This window comes from Geotrypetes seraphini, chromosome 1, assembly GCF_902459505.1.
Source record: "Geotrypetes seraphini chromosome 1, aGeoSer1.1, whole genome shotgun sequence".
Classification (NCBI taxonomy): domain Eukaryota; kingdom Metazoa; phylum Chordata; class Amphibia; order Gymnophiona; family Dermophiidae; genus Geotrypetes; species Geotrypetes seraphini.
The window spans coordinates 358,026,827-358,051,632 of NC_047084.1; the positions used below are offsets into that span (position 1 = coordinate 358,026,827).

The following is a 24,806-nucleotide window of genomic DNA, read 5'->3' on the forward strand; positions in this document are numbered from 1 at the left end:
AGTGCACTTTAGTAAAAGGTCCTCTAGGTATGCATTTTGTTAGCATTTCCACCCTCTAAATGCCAATCAGTTTGAACAGCTTATTTCTGTGGGTTGTTTTTTTTTTTTTAATTTTTATTCCTTTTTTCATACTACAGCAAGTGTATCATAAAATATTATACGATCTCATAAAATATACACTTGATTTTCTTACATGTATCATTGTAAATACAATATATCATTCTAAATTCATATACAATGATATCTGAAAATGTATGTATTATATAGTATGTATAACAATTGTTACTAAAATTTAAAGCCCTCCCTACTCTACCCTCTCACTACAAATTAAAATTATAATAAACATATTAACAAATACATATATATTATGAGATTACTTGTTGGAATATTTCATTTCTATCTCTATCTCTACCTCTGTCTTTTTATTTTTCATACTGTTTCTTCAGGTACTTTAGTTAGATTGTGAGCCTTTGGGACAGTTAGGGAATTTCCAAGTACCTATCTTATTTATTTAGTTTTTATTTATTGTATCTTTAATGCATCATTTTTGTAAACCGCTTAGAAACCTCACGGTTATTAGCGGTATATAAGAATTAAATTAAATTAAAATAAAAAACATAAAATTATACCCACCCACCTCCCCTCCTAACAGATATTTTATTATGGGAAAATGGTATCATTCATTACAGAATTCTGCTAATGGTCCCCAGATCTTCTGAAATTTACCAAAATAACCTCTCTGTGTTGCTATGCTTATTTTTGTGTTAAAATAAAAAAAGAAAAGAAAATATTCTCTGTTCTTAATATAAGACCAAATACCTTCCTACGTGTAGATTAATCAGACAATGGGCCAAGCAGCCGATGAACTCCTGGTCATGGTTCCCAGGTCCCAAGATTAGGTTTCGGTTAACAGTAAGGACTCGCAGGGAATCTAGGACAGCAACTTGCTGGGGAACAGTTTTGTGAGCTCTTGAGAACTGGTACAAGATAGTCCTATTCAGGCAGTGGTAAACAGTATCCAGCGACAACCCCTGAGATCTCCGTTTGGACTAAAGGGGACAAAGAAGGAAGAATTAGTAATGAAAAGAGGGACAGTGAAATCTCCAATAGACAAAAAAATAAATAAATAAAGCACAAGCTTTACAGAGAAAGTAGTTGTATGGTACTATTCTTACTGAAGTCTCTTTAATTAATTTTATATTCTTCAATTCTTATGTATTGTGCCTTTGAGATCGGCCCACAGGGAATATTTCCTTAGGAATACATATATTTTTTTCTGCCTGTTTTTGTTTGGCATTGCTTTGTCTACTGGCAGTTCATTCTTTGTTTTGGGATTTTATTTTTATTTTTTACATCTACTATTCATATGAAACATACTACCATTTATAAGAGATGGAGGTATGAAAAGCTGAAAAGCTAAGGGACCCCAACCTCAACACCTGAGAAAACTTTATAACTCATACAGAAAATATACTTTTAAGAATCGGTTAGCCCTCTATGGATGTTCTTAATTCTAGAAAAATATGTTTTTTAACAAATTATTACACTAAAGTCAACTATTTTTAGGATATATTTTCTAAAGACATGTGGAGGCATATTTTCAAAGCACGTAAACACAAAACATTCCATAGATTCCTATGGTACTTTGTCTAAGTGCTTTGAAAATGAGCCCCGTAGGCACTTAGCACAAATGCATGCATATATTGTGACTCTGCCTGAATTCCGCCCAAACCCCTCTGAACATGCCAAAGAAAAGCTGCATTTTACCTTGAGTACTTTTATATGAAGTAATTTTATATAACATATATATTGGCATTTGCGTGAAAAAAAAATCCTGCTTAAGGGTTTTATGAAATCAGATACCCATCACTTTCCGTCAGTGGCAAAAATCTAGAGAAGTCCTGGAATGCTGAGTGTGTAAGGAACTTCTTTGGGAAGTTAGATTGGCTCAGAGTTTCCTCAAATTGTCTTCCAAGACCCCCAACTTGTCAATATTTTTAGATAACTATAATGAATATGGAAACATAGAAACATGACGGCAGATAAAGTCCAAATGTCCCATCGAGTCTGTCCATCCGCAGTAATCATTATCTCTTTCTCTCTCAGAGACGGCCCTCTTGAATTCAGACACAGTCTCTGTTTCCACTACCTCTTCCAAAGAATTATAGAATATGAATGAGATAATTTGCATACAAGGGCACAAACAAATCCATCTCATGCACATTAATTTCCGATCTCTTCAGATCTCTGGCTAGTTTGATTTATGGGATACATACAAGGAATAAGCATGAGACAGATTTACATTCATTGCTGCATGCGAATCCCTCACATAAGAATAGCCTTACTGGGTCAGAACAATGGTCCGTCAAGCCTAGAAGCCGGTTCTCACGGTGGCCAAGCCAGGTCACTAGTACCTGGCCAAACCCAAGGAGTAGCAATATTCCATGCTACTGATGAATGTTGTAGAAATCCAAGAAGGTTTCAGAGGATAGGTTTGGAAACAACTGTTAATAGCTTCTGCAGGTGAAAACTCTCTTCACCCTTATCCCATTCACAGGAAAAAAAAAATCAACTCTAGTCTAGAGAATGACACGGGGACAAATTTTTCCCCGTCCCTGTGGGGACTCATTTTCCCATCTCATCCTGGAAAGTTCTTTTCCTGTCCCTGCCCCAAGCTCTGTTTTCATTTGTACAAGCCTCAAACACTTTAAAATCATAAGAGTTTGAGGTTTGAGCAGTTAAGGCAGAGCTTACAGGAGTGGGGCAGGGACAGGAACAGTGACAGTGATAAAACTCGCAAGGATGGGATGGGGAAATTGAGTTCCTGTGAAAATGGGGACAAATTTGTTCCCATGTCATTCTCTACTCTAGCCATCTTGCTGCATTATTTTCTTAGGATACAAATTGAATTTAAGCTGTTATTCTGCAATTATATTCATAAAAACATGAGGCTATTACACACAGTACATAAAATATTTTTATACTCAGTTTGACGAAAGCATCAACAAATGAGACACCTACAGAATGACAACTCCAATATAACATCCTACTATTTTTGTTAAGAAGGTTCACAGGCATCTTAATAATGTCATAACTGAACAGAAGGTAGAATTTAGGAAACATTTCATCTATTTTTGGCCAATTTTGACAGGTTTCTTTTGTTTGCCACAATAAATCATGTGCTAACGAGATGAATCACATTTAGAGGAGATGTTACTAAACTGCAATAAAATACAGCATTTTACTACAGGAGTCACTAATTTGTGGTAATACAGTACAATGAGTTAGTAACTCCCATTGTAGCTAGTCATTCGGGGCATTTTGGATTGCTGCCTTAACCTTAGCACTTAAACTGAATTTGGTGAAGGCAGGCCTCCTAATTCTGCTCCATGAGATTTCTCTCTCAGGATTTTAGCTGCCATACCGCCACAGCGAAGCAACTGGCCAAAGGCAATAATAATCTTCGGTAAATCCAATGAAAAGTGAGACAGTTAAAATATATTTATCGTCCCAAGGAGGAGGGAAAATAGAAAAAGGCCTGGGAGCTTGTCCCACACATACCCACTCAGCAGCTTAGCACCTTGTGACCCCCTCCCCCCAGTAACTCCCATTGGAAAGGAATAATCCAACTTATGATCAACATTGTAAACTGCATTATTCAGAAGCCTGATGCTACCAGGTAGCCTCTCACAGGATTCAACGTGTTATAGAGAAAGCCAATCTGAGATTCCCTCTCCCTCCTAATTACTATGGGCTCTGGTCTTTTCTTGTGATGTACTGGCCCATCTATGAGAAGCGCCCTGGGACAAGAAGTGGTGACATCATGGTCCAGGATGGTTGCTTGAATCTGCAACTCCTTCCAACTCAGGTGTTATCTTGTTTTATTGGCATTTGATGTACCACTCTATTTTTGGAGAAATTAAGGGTGGTGTACAATATTTTTTTAAGTAATCTTAAGTATTTTCCCAATCTGTCATGGTGGGTTCACAATCTAACTATGGTAACTTGAGCAATGGAGGGTTTGGTGACTTGTCCAGGGTCACACGGAGTGGTGCTGGGTTCAAACCCACAGCCTCAGGGCACTGAGGCAGCAGCTCTAACCACTAGGCCACTCTTCCACTCCATGACAGCAGTAGAGAATTCCCTTCATAAATCGCCAGTACAAAGCAGTAAAAAAAATAAATAAATAAATTTACATGAATTATCTTATGTAAGGGGACTGCAGCGAACCAGCTATGTGGCTTTGAACTACTGGCTACTGTGGTCTGGAGAGGTTTCCAAGGCCAGCATATAGAGCACAGTGATTTGAGACCATGGTTCTAAGATCTGAAGAATGATTTTGTAATGTTTTGTGAAGAGATGACAGGAAAGTAGAGGCGGCATGAATCTGAATGGATGAGCAAGCAAGTCATAATTGCATTTTTCCATAGCACTAGGTAAAATAAATACTGGCATGCTTAGCATGTAAACAATGGAGGTCTCTGTGGGACTCATACAGTATCAAAGACCTTTCTGATTGGCCCCCCCATGAAGTACTTTAATGCTATTAAATTAAAACTGTGGGAAAAGCATGTTTAATGCAGATGGCTTTATCAATCTGGAAGGGCCTACACCACTGAAGGAGTGATGACCCATGTTTACACCTGGGAGGAGGTGATTAAGGGCTATATTCACTAAAGATAGTGATTCAATCACTATTGGCCGATTCCTGGCTGATTTTTAAACAGCAATTGATTCACTATTTGCAAACTCCCCGACTCAATTACTCACTGACAGTAGCGACGGGAAAAGCAGCCTCCTGTCACTGCTGTCAGGGCTTCTGCCGGGGTATTTTTTTTCTTTTTTTTTTTTTCATTTTTTTATTAATTTTTTTCATATTACAACAAGTGTATCAGAAAAATACATATAATCTTATAAACACACACTTGATTTTCCTTCAAGTTTTCGCTTTTTTTTTTTTAATAGCACAGACATTTTGCATGTATTACACAGGCAAAATATCTGGCCAATAAAAAATATTTAAAAAAGCCTCCCCCTCCCTGAACCCCAAAAAATGGCAGGAGGGATGTCCACTCCCTTCTGTCACCATATGCTCTCACCTCTCCTGTGCAAATATGGCAGGAGGATTGCCCACTCTCTCCTGCCATCAGACCCTCCTGGACGAAAACACCGAACACCGCCTCCCCACCCCGAACTTTAGATATGGCAGGAGGAATGCCCACTCCCTCCTGCGACGGGATGCCCACCCTCACCGCCATTGCCTCCTGGCCTGGCCCACACTCCCCCAGTACCTTTTCGTTGGGAGCAGGGTTCCCCTCCTGCTCCTCCAGCCAGCTCCTGTGCGACAATGACGGCCTTAGGCCCCATCCTAGTGCATCATCTGATGCATGGGGAGGGGCCTAAGGCCCTGATTGGCTCAGGTGCCTTGGGATCCTCACTTGGGAGGGGCCTGAGGCGCCTGAGCCAATCAGGGACTTCCTTAGGGCTGAGCCTAAGGAAGTCCCTGATTGGCCAAAACAATATGTATATGCCAAGTGCAATTTATCTAGATTGCACCGTGATGATGCATGTGTTTTCATGCCATCGCATGCACTTTTATAACTGGTTCTATTTTATGCACAAATATTACTACATATGCTGAAAATGCCTTTATAAAATTAGCTCCACTCCCCAAGTTTTATTCCCTATGATTGCTGCATTTAAATGTACTGAAGACTGACAAAAGAGAGAGTATTACCTGTGCAATTAGCTGGATTACAAAGTCCACCACAAGTTTCGACTCCTTGTTGAACGTGCCTTGCCAGAGTTTATCTACAACACGCTGAGCAAAATAAAATACGTTGTTCACCAGCACCTGGTAACTGCCTCCACTGGTAATGGGTAGAGAAGCATCTTCTCCTGTGTTCAGAGAAGACAGGAACTTAATAACAGCATCCACACTCTGTACACATTATGTACAACCTGAGATACTGCAAATGTACAAGACCCAACACACAAAAACGGCGACGTGAATTTCAGATTTTAAAACCAGGTGTTATTGCTCTTGGGGCGACTTTTTTCCTTTGTCATCCGTGTAAATGTGTGATACAATATCCTATGAAAAAGTATGTTTTCTATGACCCTAGCCAATTGACAACTTTTCCATCAGTGGCCTGCCTGGAGGAATGGAAAACATGAGTGCTATTGATTTATTTGATATCCTCTCAGCTATTTGAGTCTTTTTCTTCATTATATTTTTGAGTTGTATATTAATGCTTGCTAATTCTACACCCTGGATCCCACATTGAGGACTTGAGTTAAAGTTAAGCTATAATTTTCTTATTACTAATAATATTTTGTATAATTTGTATTGTACTTTATTTTCTGCTTAACTTTACCTTCCTGTACAAGTGGATACTTGATGTGTTATTGAAAAAATATAAATAAATAATGGAAAAAAACATCATTTATATTCGTTTTTTTTCAAAGAGGTCATAGCAGATGACATTAAAATATACAAGGTTACCTCAGTAACAACTATAGAAAAATAGACAAATATAGTGCAAAATATAGACAGCGGATAATAAATTCTCAAAACTGACACATTTTGATCACTAAATTGAAAATAAAATAATTTTTCCTACCTTTGTTGTCTGGTGATTTCATGAGTCTCTGGTTGCACTTCCTTCTGACTGTGCATCCAATATTTCTTCCCTTCTTTCTGCCTCCTGCAAGCTTCCTCTCCTCCAGACCTCATTCCATTCCCCAACCAACATCTCTCTCTGTCCCTCCATGAATCTAACTTTTTCTTCCTCTCTCCCTGACTGCCTCCCACACTGAATCCTCTGCCACCGATTTCTCCTTGCCTCCCTGCCCCAGCCCCAAAGTTGATCCTACTACCCGACACACTCCATTCCCCCTCCAAGTTTTTCTTCCTCTCCCTGCCTGCCCCCTCCACTGAAGCCGCCACCGCCGCAGATTTCTCCCTGCCTCCCACTCCAACCCCAAAGCAGACCCTGCCACCAAACACACTCCATCCCCCCAAAACTTTTCCTTCCTCTCTAAACTAAACTAAAACTTAGCTTTATATACCGGGTATTCAGCCAGAAAAGAGCTCGACTCAGCTAACAGTAACTAAAAAAATACTTTAAAAAGTAACAATCAGAAAATATTAATATGACTAGTTTCCAAAGTGTTTGGCAAATAAAATAGTTTTTAAAGATTTACAAAAAAGTTGAAAAGGACCAGGACCCCTTAAAATAGGAGGAAGATTGTTCCATAGTTGAGAAAATTTGAAAACCAAGGATTGACTGAAATTTTTGACTCCTTTGATTCCTGCCTGTCCCCCTGCTGAAGCCACCGCTGCTGCTTCCTCCATGTCCCACCGCAAAAGCCAACCCTGCCACCCAACACGCTCCATTCCCATCCCCCGCACTCCCCTGCTGCTTCTGCCGCAACAAGAACAGGCCAGGCATATACAGTGACTGCTCGCGGCCAGCCCACAATCATCCCCCCAATGTCAATTCCAGCTGGGCCAGAACCTTCTCTCCAATGTCAAAACTGACGCCGGGGGAAGGCTTGTGGGCTGGCCAAGTGCAGTCGCTGCAAGCGCCTGGTCCGTCCCTGTGGCGGCAGCAGCAGGGGGGGTGGGAATGTAGTGTGTCGGGTGGCAATAAAACTTGATTTACACTCATTTACTTCACTTTTCCCTGCACTGTTAGTGCAGGACGTTTGCTTTGCGATCCTACACACATACACCATAAGGCAGCTCCTAACTTTTATTTATTTGTTTGTACAGCAGTTTAAACCAAAAATTTCAAGATACTTTTAATTTTTGCCTCACTGCAAATATATATATACAGTCAAACCTTGGTTTACGAGTAACGCGGTTTGCGAGTGTTTTGCAAGACGAGCAAAACACTCGAGTAAACTGTAACTCGCAAACCGAGCATTGACTCGATTTGCGAGCCCCCACCCGACCCGACCCTGGGAATCGGCAGTATTGCTCCCCCCGAGGTCACTGGAGCTGCTCCCTCCCTTTGCGATCGCCTCCTCCCCTTCCCCCCCCCGACCGGCCCTGTCCTTAACTGTGCGCCACCGGTGATAGAAAGTGCCTGCCGTTGGTCTGCTGCTGGGCCTTGAGCATCTGTGCATGCTCAAGGCCTTCTGGATCTCACCCTCTCCGAGATTCTCATGAGACTTGAGATCTCAAAGAATGCCCTCTCACCTTCAGTTAAATATCTTCCATGCCTTCCACTTCTCTATGACATGCTCTACTCTCCAGTTCATGCTTTTTCTTACCCCTCCACCCCTCCTCTCTCATTCACATTGTAAATTCTTCCTGTAAACAGCGTTGATCTCTTGTATCTTGTTCACATTGTAATATCCTGTATCCTATTGTAAATATCTTCCTGTATCTTATTCACATTGTAATACCCTGTATCTTACTCATATTGTAATTTTCTTCCTGTAAACAGCTCTGATCTCTTGTACCTTGTTCTACCCTGTTCCAAGCCTATTCATCTTGTTCCAAAGCTTATGTATCTCAGATTCCTGGTTCCAAAGCTTGTATCTCATATCTTGTTCCAAACATATGTATCTTGTAAACATATGTCTCCTGCTGTAACTCGGCACGACTCTCATTGTAAACCGCTTTGAACTTAGGGTATAGCGGTATATAAGAAATAAAATTATTATTATTATTATTATTTCTTGTCTCTCTTTAGTCGTTTAATGCCAATTTCTCTCTTTTCTGCTTTGCTACTTACCACCTCTCAAGAGAAAGTAAAAAGAGGAACACAGTTGTGGGTTTTATGTATTCTGAATGGAGGCAGAAGACAGAGGACATTTTGGACTTCTAGTTTTCCTGTTATATGAGGGTCAATTCTAGTTAGGTATCACAATTTGGGCCCTAGATGCAACATACTGAATGTTAATTCTATAATGGTTTCTTGGCCCCAAGATTCCATTATAAAATACTAGTGTAAATTGTATCTATTAGCCTACATTTGGGCATACCCACTTATACCATGCCAACGTGAGCTTCTAAATGTTGCACGTTAGCAAATAACTTATAGCATTCTGTAGTTACTTGCATAAATGTTGATCCGATCCGTGTCTCATTAATATGTCTCCCCTATGAACACCTCCCTTGCACATAAATTTAGGTGCCAAGTTACAGAATGATAGGGTCAGTCTCTTGCAGCAGTTCTGGGTGAGTATGTCTGGTGCCAGTATACATACTACTCTCTCTTCTGATCCTCTGAGCTTCAAATGTTCATAAATGCATCTGGAATGCTATGTCACTCCTGAAATACAGCTAAGCAACTGAAGCTTCTCATGAACTGGCAGGAGGCAAGTAAAGGGGGAGGGTCTGGATGATAGGGAATCACCACAGCATTGCAGAGTTTTTAACCTCTAGGCCCCTAGGTCTGGCCTACATCAAAAGTATTGATAGGCTTAGTCCAGTTCTAGGGGCCACAGCTGAAGTACTTACATCATGGTGATATTAATTCTTTAGCACACCCTGTCACTGACATGTGATAATGACACAAAGAGGCTGAGGTGGACTGGAGAAAAAAAATGAGAAAAAACTGCAGTTTTTGGTATGTCACCTGGGTATCTGTCCATATACTTAAACTATCTTTCCCCTCGTTACAAGGCATCATGTATGCAGGGAAATTAGGGAAATCCCTTTTCTTCAAATTCACTCAGCTTTGGAATAACCTCCCTGCCCTGCTGCGGAACCTAGGCTCATTCCAATTATTCCGAAAGCATCTGAAAACCTGGCTTTTCTCCAAAACGTAAAGCTATCTATATAAAATGTAAAGCTAGCTATCCTCTTCATAACCTCTAATTTCTTATTATGTCCTTCCCTCATTTATTGAATTACCTGTAAACCGATGACGGTTATAGAGCTCTATCTTTATGGAGATGATGCGGTATACAAACTTAAGGTTTAGTTTAGTTTATCTTGTTCTTCACTTTTCTTTGAATCACTCTAACAAAATCTTGTCATTACAAGAAGTTCTTTGAGAGAACTCTCATTTCAGGCTGCTAAATTGAATGCATGGCTTGGAAAAATTTTGTTAGAGGCTTCTTCCTATTTTGATTTCAGAAAACTCTTAAAGACACAACTATTTGATAGGTTGGTATCTTAATGCATCTTGTTTTAACTTTAATAAGTTTTTTCTTATTTTAACCTGATGTATTTTTATCTGCTTGTATTTTTTATCTGCATTGTATGTTTTAGCTGTACTTTTTGTGAACCGCCTTGAACTTTCCCGGTATGGCGGTATACAAGAATAAATTATTATTATTATTTATTTTACTCTTCTGAGAATCTAATGTTGGTACAATGAAAGGAGAAATAAACACCAAGTTCAGTTACCTAACAGAACATCTGCAGCAAGCAAGTGATCCATCACGCTGTCCAAAATGTAAGTCTGAAATTCTTTCTGTTGGGTTCTGGTTGATCTCTCAGGTGACGCCTGCAAAAATATAATTCAAGTTATCACAACATATAACAGCAGCCTTATGAAATATTACATTACATTACATTATATTTGTGATTTCTATTCCGCCTGTGCCTGTGGATTACAGTTAAAAGAGATCAGGACATTACCGAGAGAATTACATTACAACAATTTAAGTAGATTACATGTTGAGGGGTAGAAATACAAGTATAAGATATCTGGATTTATAGATAGGATAACTTGACAGGGTTCAAGTAGTTACAAGGTTCAGTGGGGAAAACAATGTAGGCAACTGAAGAAAGATACCTAACTTTGAAGGAATCAGTTAAGTGGATACCTAAGGGATATGCTTATTTAGGAGAAGGTTAAATGCTTATTTAGGATATGCTTATTTAGGAGAAGGTTAAATAGACACTGTACTTGCCATATAGATAAATATTGTCATAGTACAGCATTCTCAATAGCATTTATTAAGAGTGTGAGGCCTATCGTTCATTCTTGAATTATTTGCAATTAAGGTGTACAGTCTGCAGTTTTCCAGCACACCTATGACAGTCAGTGCTTTTATTTCAGTAAGAGAGTTGTCTGTGCTCAGATGCAGGGTCAACCTTGAAGGGCAGGAGGGGGCAAAAACTGGAGCAACTGCTTAGGGCCCTGAGCTTTAGCCCCATGATCCCTATCATCTATAAACATGATGTCATCCTCATTCTTCCCATCAGTCCTCACATCAGTAGAACGCATAGGAAGCAGAACTAGTTTCTGCTGGTGCCTCCTCTGCCACCAAAAACACCAGTGGGAGGAGGCAGGAGGAAAGAGAGGGAAAAAAACAAAAGTTAGGGGGAGGGGGCACATTTATGTAAGTATACAAGACACCATTTTATAAGATTACGCTTAGAAGCCATTGTATGCAAGAAGGGAATATTTGTAGCTGGAATATTATTTATTTAATTCATTTTCTATCCCATCCTCCCCAAAGAGCTCAGAACGGGTGGGCTATGAGCCTGTTTCCAGCCTATGAGTGTGTAACGAATACTAAAAGGCAGTGGCTCCCAACCCTGTCCTGGAGGACCCCCCAGACCAGTCGGATTTTCAGGATAGTCTTAATGAATATGCATGAGAGAGATCTGCATAGAATGGAGGTACCAGGCATGCAAATGTGCTCCATGCATATTCATTAGGGATATCCTGAAAACCAACTGGCCTGGGTGTCCTCCAGGATAGGGTTGGGAACCACTGCTATAAGGTACACGCTTTGCATGTGCACATAGTCATGTCCATAGATGACGGTTATAGTGGTGGCATAAATGGCCACACCAGTTCAGGTTTACAATAGTATTCTATAATAACATCTTGTTGCACATGTGTTATACAATTGGCATGCAGCAAATGGCACTGGCACCCTCATTGGAGGCACTAAATTATAGAATTGACCCACAAACCCTTCATTCCATAAAGCTATACATTCAATATGGTGACTAGCGCACAAAGTTGCATGCACAAGTTATAAAATCAGGGCAACTGCATGCATGACTTAATAGATTAATTAGATGTAATTGGTACTAACTGCTCTTAGTTGGTATTCTCTAAGAGGCATGCTTAAATTCTAGTGCAGGGCTGCCCAAGTCGGTCCTCAAGATCTACTGGCAGGCCAGGTTTTCAGGATATCCAGAATGAACATGCCTGAGAGAGATTTGCATCCCAAGAAGGCAGTGCAGGCAAATCTCTCTCATGCATATTCATTGTGGATATCCTGAAAACCTGGCCTGCCAGTAGATCTCGAGGACTGGAATTGGGCAGCCTTGTTCTAGAGCAGTGGTTCCCAACCCTGTCCTGGAGGACCACCAGGCCAATCGGGTTTTCAGGATAATCCTAATGAATATGCATGAAGCAGATTTGCATGCCTGTCTCTTCCATTATATGCAAATCTCTCTCATGCATATTCATTAGGGCTAGCCTGAAAACACGATTGGCCTGGTGGTCCTCCAGGACAGGGTTGGGAACCACTGTTCTAGAGCATGTAACTCCATGGAGGACCTGGGGCAGGCATGGGCGAGCAAGACAGTTATGAACGCAGCTTATAGACTATTAGCATTACGTGTCTAACTGCCTACAGTAAGGCGTGAACATTTACACCAGCCAAGTGCTCATGTCTTAAGTTGACTGAATAAACGCAGACTTATGCTAGTTTTCTAAAACGGCAGTTGCGCCTGTAATTGCTGTTATACAATTCACACTTAGAATGCATCATTCTGGCACCCAGCTTTAGACAACCAATTGAGAATTGCCTCCAAAATACTATGCTGACCATGCTGTGTCTCACCACACCATATTTGTCATGCTTTGTTAACCATGTCTGCCATCTCTGTCAGCCAATGCTTTCCATGCTATCTTCTCCCACACTACATTCGAGGATGACACAAGGATCATAGCTACAGCCCCAGCACCCTGAAGTTGTGGGTTCAGACTCACACTGCTGCTTGTTTATTTCATTTATTTATTCAATTTTCTATACTATTCTCCCAGGAGCGCTCAGAATGGTTTATAGGTACTCAACATAAGAATTGCCGCTGCTGGGTCAGACCAGTGGTCCATCATGCCCAACAGTCCGCTCATGCGGCGGCCCCCGGGTCAAAGACAAGTACTATAAATGAGTCCAGCCTCACCTGCTTACGTTCCAGTTTAGCAGGTCTAACTTTGTCTTCAATCCCTGGAGGGTGTTTTCCCCTATAACAGACTCTGGAAGAGCATTCCAGTTTTCTACCACTCTCTGGGTGAAGAAGAACTTCCTTATGTTTATATGGAATCTATCCCCTTTCAACTTTAGAGAGTGTCTTCTCGTTCTCCCTACCTCGGAGAGGGTGATCAATCTGTATTTATCTGCTAAGTCTATTCCCTTCAGTATTTTGAATGTTTTGATCATGTCCCCTCTCAGTCTCCTCTTTTCAAAGGAGAAGAGGCCCAGTTTCTCCAATCTCTCACTGTATGGCAACTCCTCTAGCCCCTTAACCATTTTAGTCGCTCTTCTCTGGACCCTATCGAGTAGTATTTTTCATGTCTGTCCTGGTGGATATACAATCTATCTAATGTACCTGGGGCAATGGGGGGATTAAGTGACTTGCCCAGGGTCACAAGGAACAGCGTGGGTTTGAACCCACAACCCCAGGGTGGTGAGGCTGTAGCTTTAACCACTGCACCACACTCTTCCTTGGCAAATCACTTGGTCCCCCAGTGCCCCAGATATATTAGACAGATTGTGAGCCACTGGGACAGAAAGGGAAAAATGCTTGAGTACCTGAACAAATTCATGTAAACCATTCTGAGCTCTCCTGGGAGAACAGTATAGAAAACAGAATGAATAAATAAATAAAAATGTGTTTGTGTAGCCCCAGTTAAAAGTGGTGTGAAAGAATTTTCCACATCTTGAGACCTGTTTAAAAGTAAATGCTTACATATAAAGAATGATATAAAAAATCTGTCCCCCTTTTCATATTTCTTTATTAATGCAAGTACTTAAATGGTAGAAATGCATTTCTCTTAATTGGGATAATTGACTATAAATTAAGAGGATAACAGGGAAATTTATCAGAATTTATCAGAAAGTGATTAAATAATATATTTGCTTAATCATTCTCGGCTATTTTTTTGCTCCCACCTGCTAACTTTAAACTTGTGCAAAAGATTTTTTGCCTATGATGCTTGGGTGGAAGAGTGTGGGTACACCTCTCCGTTTGTCTGAGGCTTTTCTTTCGCTTAAGTGATGAACTAGCTTTCTTAGCTTGTGTGGTGCTTTTGTCTTGGAGTGATATATTTGGATTACACTTCCCTCCATTCTTCCCTGTTTTTTGTGGTTGTAGACATATATACATACACAGATAACAGGAAAAAGAAAGAGACTTCAGTACAAATGTCAACATAACTTGATTTTGTACCAGGGGAAAAAAAAATCACTATCACAGTTCTTAAAAAGACGCTCCCCTATATTACAATCAAACTGACATATCCTTCCAAAATGTAATTAAAAAACAAACAGCTCAGTGTCTGAATATTATACCATATCCTTCAGAAGAAAAAATTTCAAATAGTCATACTTATCTTGGAAGTTCTGACTTTGAAAAGAAGTGAAGGGAGGGTAAAGGGAGGAAGCAAGAAGAAATAAAGGACACCACACCGTAAAGGAAGCCTAAGGCCCTGATTGGCCCAGGTGCCTAAGGCCCTTCCTATGGGAGGGCCTTAGGCATTAGCGAATGAAATAGGAACAATTTTTTCCCATTCCCGTGGGAACACATTTTACCATCCCATCACCACAAATTATTTTCCTGTCTCTGTTCCATTCCTGCAAGCTCCACCCTCATCTGCATAAGCCTCAAACACTTTAAAATCATATGTGTTTGAGGCTTGTGCGGTTAAGGCAAGGCAGAGCTTACAGGAATGGGAAGGGGATGGGACAGGAAAATTGAGTTCCTGAGGAATGGGAAAAAATTTGTCCCCATGCCATTCTCTATTAGGCATCTGAGCCAATCAGGGCCTTAGGCCCTTCCCTGGTTCATTCCAGGATGCAATGGGAAGGGAAGGCCCACCATTTTGAAGAGGCGGGCCTGCCAGCTGAAGGGAGTAGGCATTCCTCCAGCCGGACTTTCTTCAAAAAGATACGGGGGGTGGGGAGCGTCGGGATGGGCTTAGAGATGTCGAAGATGAGGGGTGTCAGAGATTCGGGGGGGGGGGGGAGGGGGTGCCAACAGAGCCATGAGAGATAAGAGTTATCCAACCAGTCAGTTAAATGTGCACCAGTGTTTGTCAGCACTTGCTTGTTATTATTTCAATAGAAAAGAATGGTTTGTTTTTATAGTGGTGACGGAGTGAGTGCCCAGCACAGCACAATCTCACTGTAACTGAGATCAACATGATTTGTAGGGGAAGTACATATTATACATATTCAGAACAGTCATTTGTAAGAAAGTGAAGGGAGGAGTAATGCAGAGTCCTGGGCCTGCTGACTATCAACACAAGTTTATTGCTTGTGCTTACACACTAAGGCTCAGATTCTTGAAGTGGCACCTATATCAGTGGGTGCCTTAAAAGCGGCTGCCAATCATGTGTCAATCACGCATCAGTGCCAGTTTTGGAATAGTGCTGATGTGAAAGACAGTGACTGGAAATGTAGGTCAAGGTTTTCTGGGCCAACATTTAATGGAAACATGAGCACCTAGAATATCGGCGCCGGTTCGATAATCCAGACCTAAGAGGGTATTATGAAAACCTAATTGTCAACTTTACAGCCACTTCTGGGACCAGTTCAAATGTAGGGTGGCAGTGAAAGCATGAAAAACAGGCCCCAGTTAGCTACAAGTGTTAATTGAGAATGCAAAATGGAGTCTGCTATTGGCAGGAATGTCTGTGGGGAGGGAAGGAGTGATTCTCTCAGGCCCTGTGCTCTATTATAACCTTACCCAGTACCAACATTTTTTTTTTCAGCTTGGGGAGAATCTTCTGTACCTTTAATGTTTTTGATTCTTTCCGAATACTGCAGAAGGTCAGCCCTGGCTATTTGTCAAACTGTGAGACATCTCACTGACTAAACCACAGGGAGCAATAACATGCTGGTACTCGGTTACCTGGTGAGTCATAGTAATCAAGTCACAACTTATCATGACTGGATAAAAGTTAATGTGAATTGCTACTATAAACCCAGCATACACTCAAACACTTAAGAAAGCTTTTCTGTACTAGATGATAGGACACCAACAGTCTGTCAGATCTTACCTCTAGTAGGAGGTCGATAAGAGGAGTTTGCTTACTGGCAGGCATAAGGCAGAGGTTGTCAATAATGAGGACTCGCATGAAGTCAAACACATATTTTTTAGCAGGATGATTGGTCAGATATGTCTTAGAGCCAACATTACAGTACTCTGACTGGCTTCTGTTCATCCCTGTGTCTGCTGCAAATGCTTTGAATTCTTCTGCAGGAGATCCAACTTCATCATCGAGGTCAGTCACCTAAAAAAAAAAAAAGCATAACAAGAACTTTCAGCTCAGGTGTATGTGCTAACTCTTATGCCCAGCATTCATATGGCAAACCATTTTTGGTAAGGCAGTCAAACTGCTAAATGAGACATTTATTTCTAAGGGTAACTTGCCCATTGCAGGTCTTTGTATCATCACCGTTGATGTGTTGTGTGTTCACTGTGGGGCCAGCATCAAGCACATCACTTTCACATCCACCACTCATATAAAAGGCAATTTTATACTATGGTGCTCTCTCTCTCTCTCTCTCTCTCTCTCTATATATCAATATATATATGGGAGGCTGATATATATATATGTATATATCAGCCTCCCATATATATATATATAGAGAGAGAGAGAGAGGGAGGCTGATTTTATATATATATATATATATATATATATATATATATATATATATATATATATAAAATCAGCCTCCCTCTCTCTCTCTCTCTATATATATATATATATAAAATCAGCCTCCCTCTCTCTCTCTCTATATATATATATATATGGGAGGCTGATATATACATATATATATATCAGCCTCCCATATATATATTGATATATATATATATAGAGAGAGAGAGAGAGAGAGCACCATAGTATAAAATTGCCTTTTATATGAGTGGTGGATGTGAAAGTGATGTGCTTGATGCTGGCCCCACAGTGCTTGATGCTGGCCCCACAGGCTGATTTTATATATATATATATATATATATATATATATAAAATCAGCCTCCTCGATATGTATCAGCCTCCCCTATATATATATATAAAAGCTGATTGATATATATTGGCCTCTTATATATTGTCACAACCCTAGCCCTAGAGCCCGGCTTGTGCTAGGGAAGGCTGCGCCTAACCCTAAACTTACCTTAATAAAGGCTAACCAGAGTGACAGGCTGAATACAGACAAGCAGATAAGACCTGAGTTTCCATTGAACCACAAGGTTACAGGACCCTGGGGAGGGGAAGATGAGAGCGGGAATAGCCTGGTGCAGCAGGAGGTGCCTTTAAAGAAAGAACAGCCTAAGAGGCAGGCACACAGCACAGCTAAGACACAACTGCTGGACCCAATTAGGGCTAATCAGAAAGCCCAGCAGAAGCAACAGATTGTCCCTCCCCCTTTCAGGTTAGGGCATAGCCAGCTCAGGAACTTAGAGGCTGAACTAAGGAGAAACAAGTCAGTCTGTCCTGGGGCAGCCCAGGAAGGAGGCTCAAGGGACTGGGCTCCTGAACCCTCTCAGATTCAGGATGTTGAGATGGCAGATGTTACCTCTGTCCCTGAGACCAACCAGCCAGCCAGCCAGGATACCCTAGAACTCATGGACACTTCCCTGGAACCAGAAGAAAACTTCATGGACCAAAGCTAAGTTTGATTTCTTTGTGGTTTTTGGTGGCTGCTGAATCTGGTTTTTTTTTTTGCTGTCTGGAAGCACAAGGCAAGGGCAGGCAGTGTGAGCAGTGCTAGGTTCACAGCTGCAGGTGTGTCTTATTGCTGGTGACAGTGAAGAAAGTGTTTTTCTTGTTTGAACATTTGGACTTTTGTGTTTTCTCTCTGTTTGGATGGGACTTTGTGGCTGCCCGGGAGAAAGGGGTAGTAGTGGGGAAGAATCCACAGAAGATCCTCAGGGTGGGATTGTGGGGCCAATTTTTTGGCAATCTTTAAATTAGTGGATTCAGCTACTCCCCTCCCCCACCAGCTAGTTGTTAAGTTGGCTGGGGAAGGCCGGCTAAAACCCAGGCCTAGGCAACAATTGCTAACTGTGTTTAAACAAACCCATTGTGAAGAACCAGTGTAAACACTGGGTAATTTTGGTAGCCTTAGGTTGCCCTTTATGGACTGTGAAACTATCAGGGCAAGGCTACAATAGAGCCATTTTTTTTTTTGAACTTACCTGCAAGAAAGGTGTGGGCTGTAGTTCTTGTAAGCCCAGTTTTTATGTTTGTGTTTGAATGCAAAGACTGCACTATAGCTGTTCGCTATCGCAGGAATAAAGTTGGACTCAAATACTTTTGAAAACCTTTATTGGTCCTGACATTTGTTTTGTTTTATATTGATAAGAACAAGCAGGATCTTCAATTTCCTTTGAAGGCACGTCTAAATCGGTCTTTACTGAGCCCTGGTTGGTGGTCATCTGGAAAACCCGGCACTGGCAGGTTCACAATATATATATATATATATATATATATATATATATATATATATATATATATATATATATGGCTGATATATTGGCCACCAAATAAATAAATATAAATATATATATATATATATATATAAAAGCCTCCCCTCCCCTATATATTGCCCTCCACCAACTATATGTATGGAGGCTGATATATATATGGGGGAGGTCTCCCCCATATATATCTCGGCCTCCCCTATATATATAGTTGGTGGAGGGCAATATATAGGGGAGGCTTCTCAACCTAGACCTTGAAGTATACCCATCCAACTGGGTTTTCAGGATATCTACAATGAATATGCATGAGATAGAATTGCATATTCATTGTGGTTATCCTGAAAACCCGACTGACGGTGTGCCCTGAGGACTGATTTGAGAACTACTGAAATAGAAGATAATATGAGGTTTGACATTTACTGTGGCCAATTACTTATCTTTTTTAAGTTGACATTATCAAAATATACAAAAGTATTCACTTGTTAAATATATATTGGGTGAGATGGAATTCAATACAAAATGAAAGGCGTGGGATATCTTCTCCGTTACAGCACCTACAGTATGAAACTCCCTGCCCTCTCACCTTCGAGAAGAAACTGCAATAGACAGATTCAAAACTAACCTAAAGACCTTCCTCTTTAAAGACGCCTATGACAAGTAAACACGAGATCCCAATTGGAAGGAAGAGTATTTCCCCCCTGTGTAGACCTTATATGGATTTCTTTCCTATCATAAATTGTATTTCTCCCCTAATCCATCTGTATCCTATATGTCATTTAAGTCTAATGTCTTCAAGATTTCAAGGTTTATTAAAAATTTGATTAATCGCCTATCAACATTCTAGGCGATATACAGTACAGTTAAAAATGAGGGGAACAAAATTAAAATAATTAACAAAAGCCAAGACATGGACGAGACCGACAGACGAATAGAAAACACAGGACAGAAGGTGAAATACAATATTATCAGAAAAGAAAAGAACACAATTAAGGACAGCACAAAAGGGTGGGGAAAAAGTTAGTTTAGAGCTGCCTTTATTGGAACAGTGAAAGAATCCCGAGTTATAGAGCGAAAGCATGTCTTTATAGGAAGCTTTTTAATAGCTATGACTTTGAACACCGCTTAGACAATATTTTTTTTTTAAAGCGGTATATCAAATTTTAAATAAAACTTGAAAACTTGAAATTTAGAGAGAGGAAGAGATAATTGTTACTGTGGATGGGCAGACTAGATGGGCCATTTGGCTTTTATCTGCCATCATGTTTCTATGAAAGAAACAAAAAAATTATTAAGCAGTTTATTTCCTCCCACTTTAGACCACAAACATAAATATTTACCATCTCTGAGTAAGGTCGAATATTGAAAGGAAACACCGTTGCTGCTAGAGCACACAGGAACTCTGGGTTAATCCACATTGGTGCCAAGTCTGGAACATTATGGTACAAGTAACGAAAAAACTGCATCAGAGTGACTGGATACTCTCGAAGCCATGAGCCTTCTTCTTCCGACTGCCATGGCTGTGTGCAAAGTGGGAAAAGAAAAAAAAAAGTAACAGTAAACAATAAATACTGCCTTAGATTATATATTAAAAGTACCAAAACACCACCCCCCTCACAAACAAACAGTTCAGTGAACCAAACTATCCATACAGCAACATTATGGAGCTCTACTTGGACTTTATTCTCCAAAAACAGTCAAACTGACCAACAAGGATACCTTATTTCCCTTTTATTGGTGAATTAAGACCAGATACCTGGATATAGATGTACCATGTATTCTTGTTTATGTTATTACATTCTCAGCCTTGGATAAAAGTGGGCTAGAGATACATTTTCAATACAATACTTTGAACTGGTTCCTCAATTTTGTATGCATTTTGAAAACCCCTCAGAAGGAACTGAAGCCCAATATTTGTGCACAGATCTAGCTTCAGGAATGACAGTTGACAAAGATGCAGCATATTTTAACTCTTTAGCAATGAATTATATGAGTAGCTAACACCTCAGAAACACGCCCTCTATGTTCACAAAAAAATGAACATTCCAGAGTCCTTGCTCCTTTCAACCCAATGTAATGGAAGCCAGACTATTAGTCACTGGGCAAGATGAGTCTCCTCCTCAAACTTCAGTGAACTCTAAAAGGGCTTTGCATGCAGAAAAAGATCTAGCAACAGATGAGCTGCTGTACTAAGGCAGAAATAACAGACTGTTCACCACTTGGGGAAAGAGGAAAAGGAGATTAAACTCAGGATTATAGACTTAATACCCAGATGCATCCCAGATTTGCAACTTGAGGACTCATTGCTGTGATGGAAAGATACCCATTTGCTAGGTACATATATCCCACTTTTAGCTCTAAGTCAAAGAAAGTGCTTTTGAATCATTTTGATCATTCTTTTTGCACTTACTTGCCTGGGGAGGAGAACACGTAAATTCCTATTCCATAACTCTAAACAGGAGTTATACACCTCACTTTTAGAGACCAAAAGAATGTTCATTATGTTTTAACTGTTGAGTATACTTGTAGTGCTGCACCTGAATTAAGTTCCTACTGATCTGAAGGAGAAGATACCGTATCTCTCAAGATAGCACCAGAGTAGAGGAGCATGAAGGCCATGGCACCCACCAGGGAGACAACATATAAAGGAGAATAGAGGAAACAGCGTGATCAGAACAAGTCCAAGGACTTTGGGGGATCACCTAATGAAGTATTTTATTTAACATATAGCTTTAGGCTCTTTTTGCCTTTTATCTGTTTTAATTTGCTTCAGTTTAGAGCATGAGCTCCGTCTCCTTCTATCCAACCGGATATTTTTATCTTGTTTTTCTTGTTTTCATTTTATTTAAAACATCTCCCCAAATAAATTACTTTTATGCAGTGCCTGCAGGTCTACAATTATCAACTAGTGAGATGAGGGCTATGTGTGTTTACAACCGTTTTTTTGTAAAGCAATTTCTCCCTGCTCCTTTGGGCTTTCAGCTCAGTCAGAATTGAAGCTAGTTTCTGGAGCCATGAGCTTTCATTCACAATTTATTTATAGGACTTCCTGGTTTAATCTAGCTGTAACAATAGACATCTTTAGCCAAAAGCCAAGGTACCACAGCTCCTTATTGAATGCAGTACACAAGTTCCTTCAAGAATGATTCCTAGGTATCACTGTTTTACAATTACAGGGTTTACCCCAACAGATATCATTAACAGCTCAGAGAGCATGTCCCTCCCCCAGCAAAATCAATCTATCAAGAGAGCAGAAGTCAAAGGTAGGTTTCCCTCACAGCACCACACACCATTGAGAGATAGCTCTTGTTTATAGTCTTGTTGCAACACCAAAGTAATGTAAGGCAGTAACAAATAATAGAAAGCAAAAGCTATAGCAATTTAGCAGAAATGTACTCCACAAGGTAGCCCAATCTTGTTGCTTTAATTTGGATAAATTTGTTGCTGCACTATAGCTGTGCACAGTGCCAAGAAATCAAAGACCCAGGTGGCATCCATTTTATACAGTGGGCCCATTTTAGTCAATTACTTTCTTTCACTGTTCGGCATGCCTGGATCTGTCCCCTACCCAAATGATTTTATACTTACGGAATTCAGCATGCTCCTGAGCATACCCAGCAATAAAAAAGCAGCTTCTGTACAAACACTGTGAATGGATGACACCACTGTACCACTGGAGGCTGGAACGCCAAAGATGAAGGTCCAGATGGAGTCCAAGTCAAACTACAATACAAACACACATTACATTTCATTTCTTTTCTTATACTTAGATATTTTGAGAGTAATTTTGTAAGGAAGCACCCAGTTTAAGAAGCAAGCAAGTGCTACTTAGGCACCATTTTATAAAGACATGTAGTGTAGGTGCTTAAACATCTATAAAATATTAGAATAAGCAACAGAGATTGCACTGGACACTTGCTAATGTAAATGTACACAACTAGATTATTTAAGAATGTGCATAAATTAGCATATAATCAGTATAAATTAGCATAATTTAGCATATAATCAGCTTTGGCTCAGGCTGATCTGGAAAAAAATAAAGAAGGACTATCAAGCCAAAAAAATCAGCAGTGTTTTCTTTTAAAAATGCCTTTAGATAGTATGCAATTTACACCTATCAGACAAACATAGGGGAGAGGATGACTGAGAATGAATGCTTTTGTCAAACAAGCCACTTTATGAATCTATCAAAGTAGGGCATGTCTCATGCCACTCTTACACTGAGAAAGACAGAGAAGTGAAAAGGGGCATTTTTATTACTTCAGAAACGGTCATAAGTAAAAAAATAAATTTGCACTAGGAGCATTCATGCCTCCTGGTATACTTTAGACCAGAACCTCTACATATGAGGAACGTTCAATAATTTATCTACCTGAGTATGAAAGAAAGTAGCAAGCATGTTGAAACAAGTTTGTGCATGTTGTGACATGTCTCAAGGTTACTCATGAACACTTGAGCTCAGTGCAAGTCCAACATTACAAGAGACAGGATGTCAGGAGAATCCTCGTGTGAATCAAGAAAGAAACTGTTAGATTTGGAGCACTATTCAGTAATAAAATTTCTCACAAACGAAGGCAAAAGGCCAATGGAGATCCATGAACACATGACTACAGTTATGGTGAGTCTGCACCATCATCCTACAAAGTAAAATTTTGGAGCAAGCAGTTTAAGTGGGGTAGAGAATCCAAAGGAGATGACCATCACACTGAATGTTCTGTGGAAGCATTTTCCACAAAAATGTGCAAGAAAGTCAAGGATTTAATTCTGTTTGACAGACAAATTAAGGTTTCCTGAATAGCTGAAGAAATGGGCATTTCGGCAGGTACAGTTTGGAAAATAATTCATGAAAAGTCGGTCAACTCCAAGATTAGTGCAAGATGGGTTTTAAGAATGCTGACACCATGTCAGAAAGCCACGAGATTCCAGTGCTGTCAGGAGAACTTGGAGATGCTCTGTGACTTGGGTCTATCACAGAGATCCTGAGTCCAAAATGGAGTCAATGCAGTGGAAGTACAAGTCATCCCCCACTCCCAAGACAGAAAAAATCTGCAGGCAAAGTCATGGCAACTGTCTTCTGGAATGATGAAGGACTATTGCTTCTGAAGTTCATGCCACACAAGACAACCATAACCGGGGAGGAGTAAGCCAACACAATGATCACTCTGTGTGAGTCAATCAAGGAAAAAAGCAAGGAAAACACATAGCAGGCGTGATGCTTCTTCACAACAATGCACCGGTGCATGTGTCACAACAATCATAGGCTGCCATCCAAGAATGTGTGTTTCAGCAGCTGAACCATCTACCCTACAGTCCCTCAAATTATTTCCTGTTCCAAGTTTTGAAGAAATCTCTCCATGGACAGTGGTTTTCAAGTGATGAAGACATCCAGGAAGCTGCGACGTCCTACTTTGAAGGTCAAACAGAAGAATTCTTTTCAAAGGGGTTAAAGTCATTGCAGATAAAGTGGATGAAGTGTATGGAGCTATCAGGGGACTATATTAAAAAATAAAACAAAAAATGTTTTGAAAACTCTTTTCTTTCCTACCGAGGTAGATAAATTATTGAACATAGCTCATAAGACGAAAAATATCTTGATAACTGCCAAACAGAAAATAGTATTGATTTGGTGATTAAGGACTTTTTAGCACAGTACGTTGTGCAGTTAACATAGGAATTAGTGCATAACATCAGTGCACATATACTAACAATACAATGCCCTGACACTCAGAATTCACTAATTCCCATATTAACTGCATAGTGTAGAATGCACCTTGCACTTTAACTTATTGCACATTAATTGTTAAAGCAGTGGATAACGTGAAGCACCTAACGGCATCCCCAATAGATGATGTTAAGTGCATCTGCACTATCGGCAATTCAGTTAATGCAAAGATAATACACAGTAACATAGTAAATGACGGCAGATAAAGACCTGAATAGTCAATCAGTCTGTCCAGCAGTCAGACTCATTATCAACTCATGATTAAATCAACAATGAATATTGATATAAAATATTTGGTCATGGTCTCTCTTTGGTATTTCTGGGGACACAAACCATAGAATTTCAGCTACTGAAGTTGCTGTCAAAGCCCTTTCCAGGCCATCCTAAACCAGAATGCCAGACAGTACAAGTATACACTTAATATGATCTACACAAAGGCATTCC

At 40.2% G+C, this 24,806-nt stretch overlaps 1 protein-coding gene across 5 annotated transcripts in view; it reads right to left on the minus strand.

Moving 5' to 3' along the window:
* WDFY3 (WD repeat and FYVE domain containing 3) overlaps positions 1–24,806 on the minus strand; it is a 642,313-nt gene that overhangs the window by 184,144 nt on the left and 433,363 nt on the right. For all 5 annotated transcript variants that reach the window (XM_033914678.1, XM_033914667.1, XM_033914648.1 and 2 more), the window contains 6 exons: positions 22,229–22,363; positions 19,981–20,160; positions 16,215–16,448; positions 10,370–10,469; positions 5,738–5,898; positions 820–1,049 (listed from right to left, as the gene is read on the minus strand). In XM_033914678.1, coding sequence (XP_033770569.1) covers positions 820–1,049; positions 5,738–5,898; positions 10,370–10,469; positions 16,215–16,448; positions 19,981–20,160; positions 22,229–22,363 — 1,040 coding nt within the window. The remainder of the gene's footprint in view (positions 1–819; positions 1,050–5,737; positions 5,899–10,369; positions 10,470–16,214; positions 16,449–19,980; positions 20,161–22,228; positions 22,364–24,806) is intronic.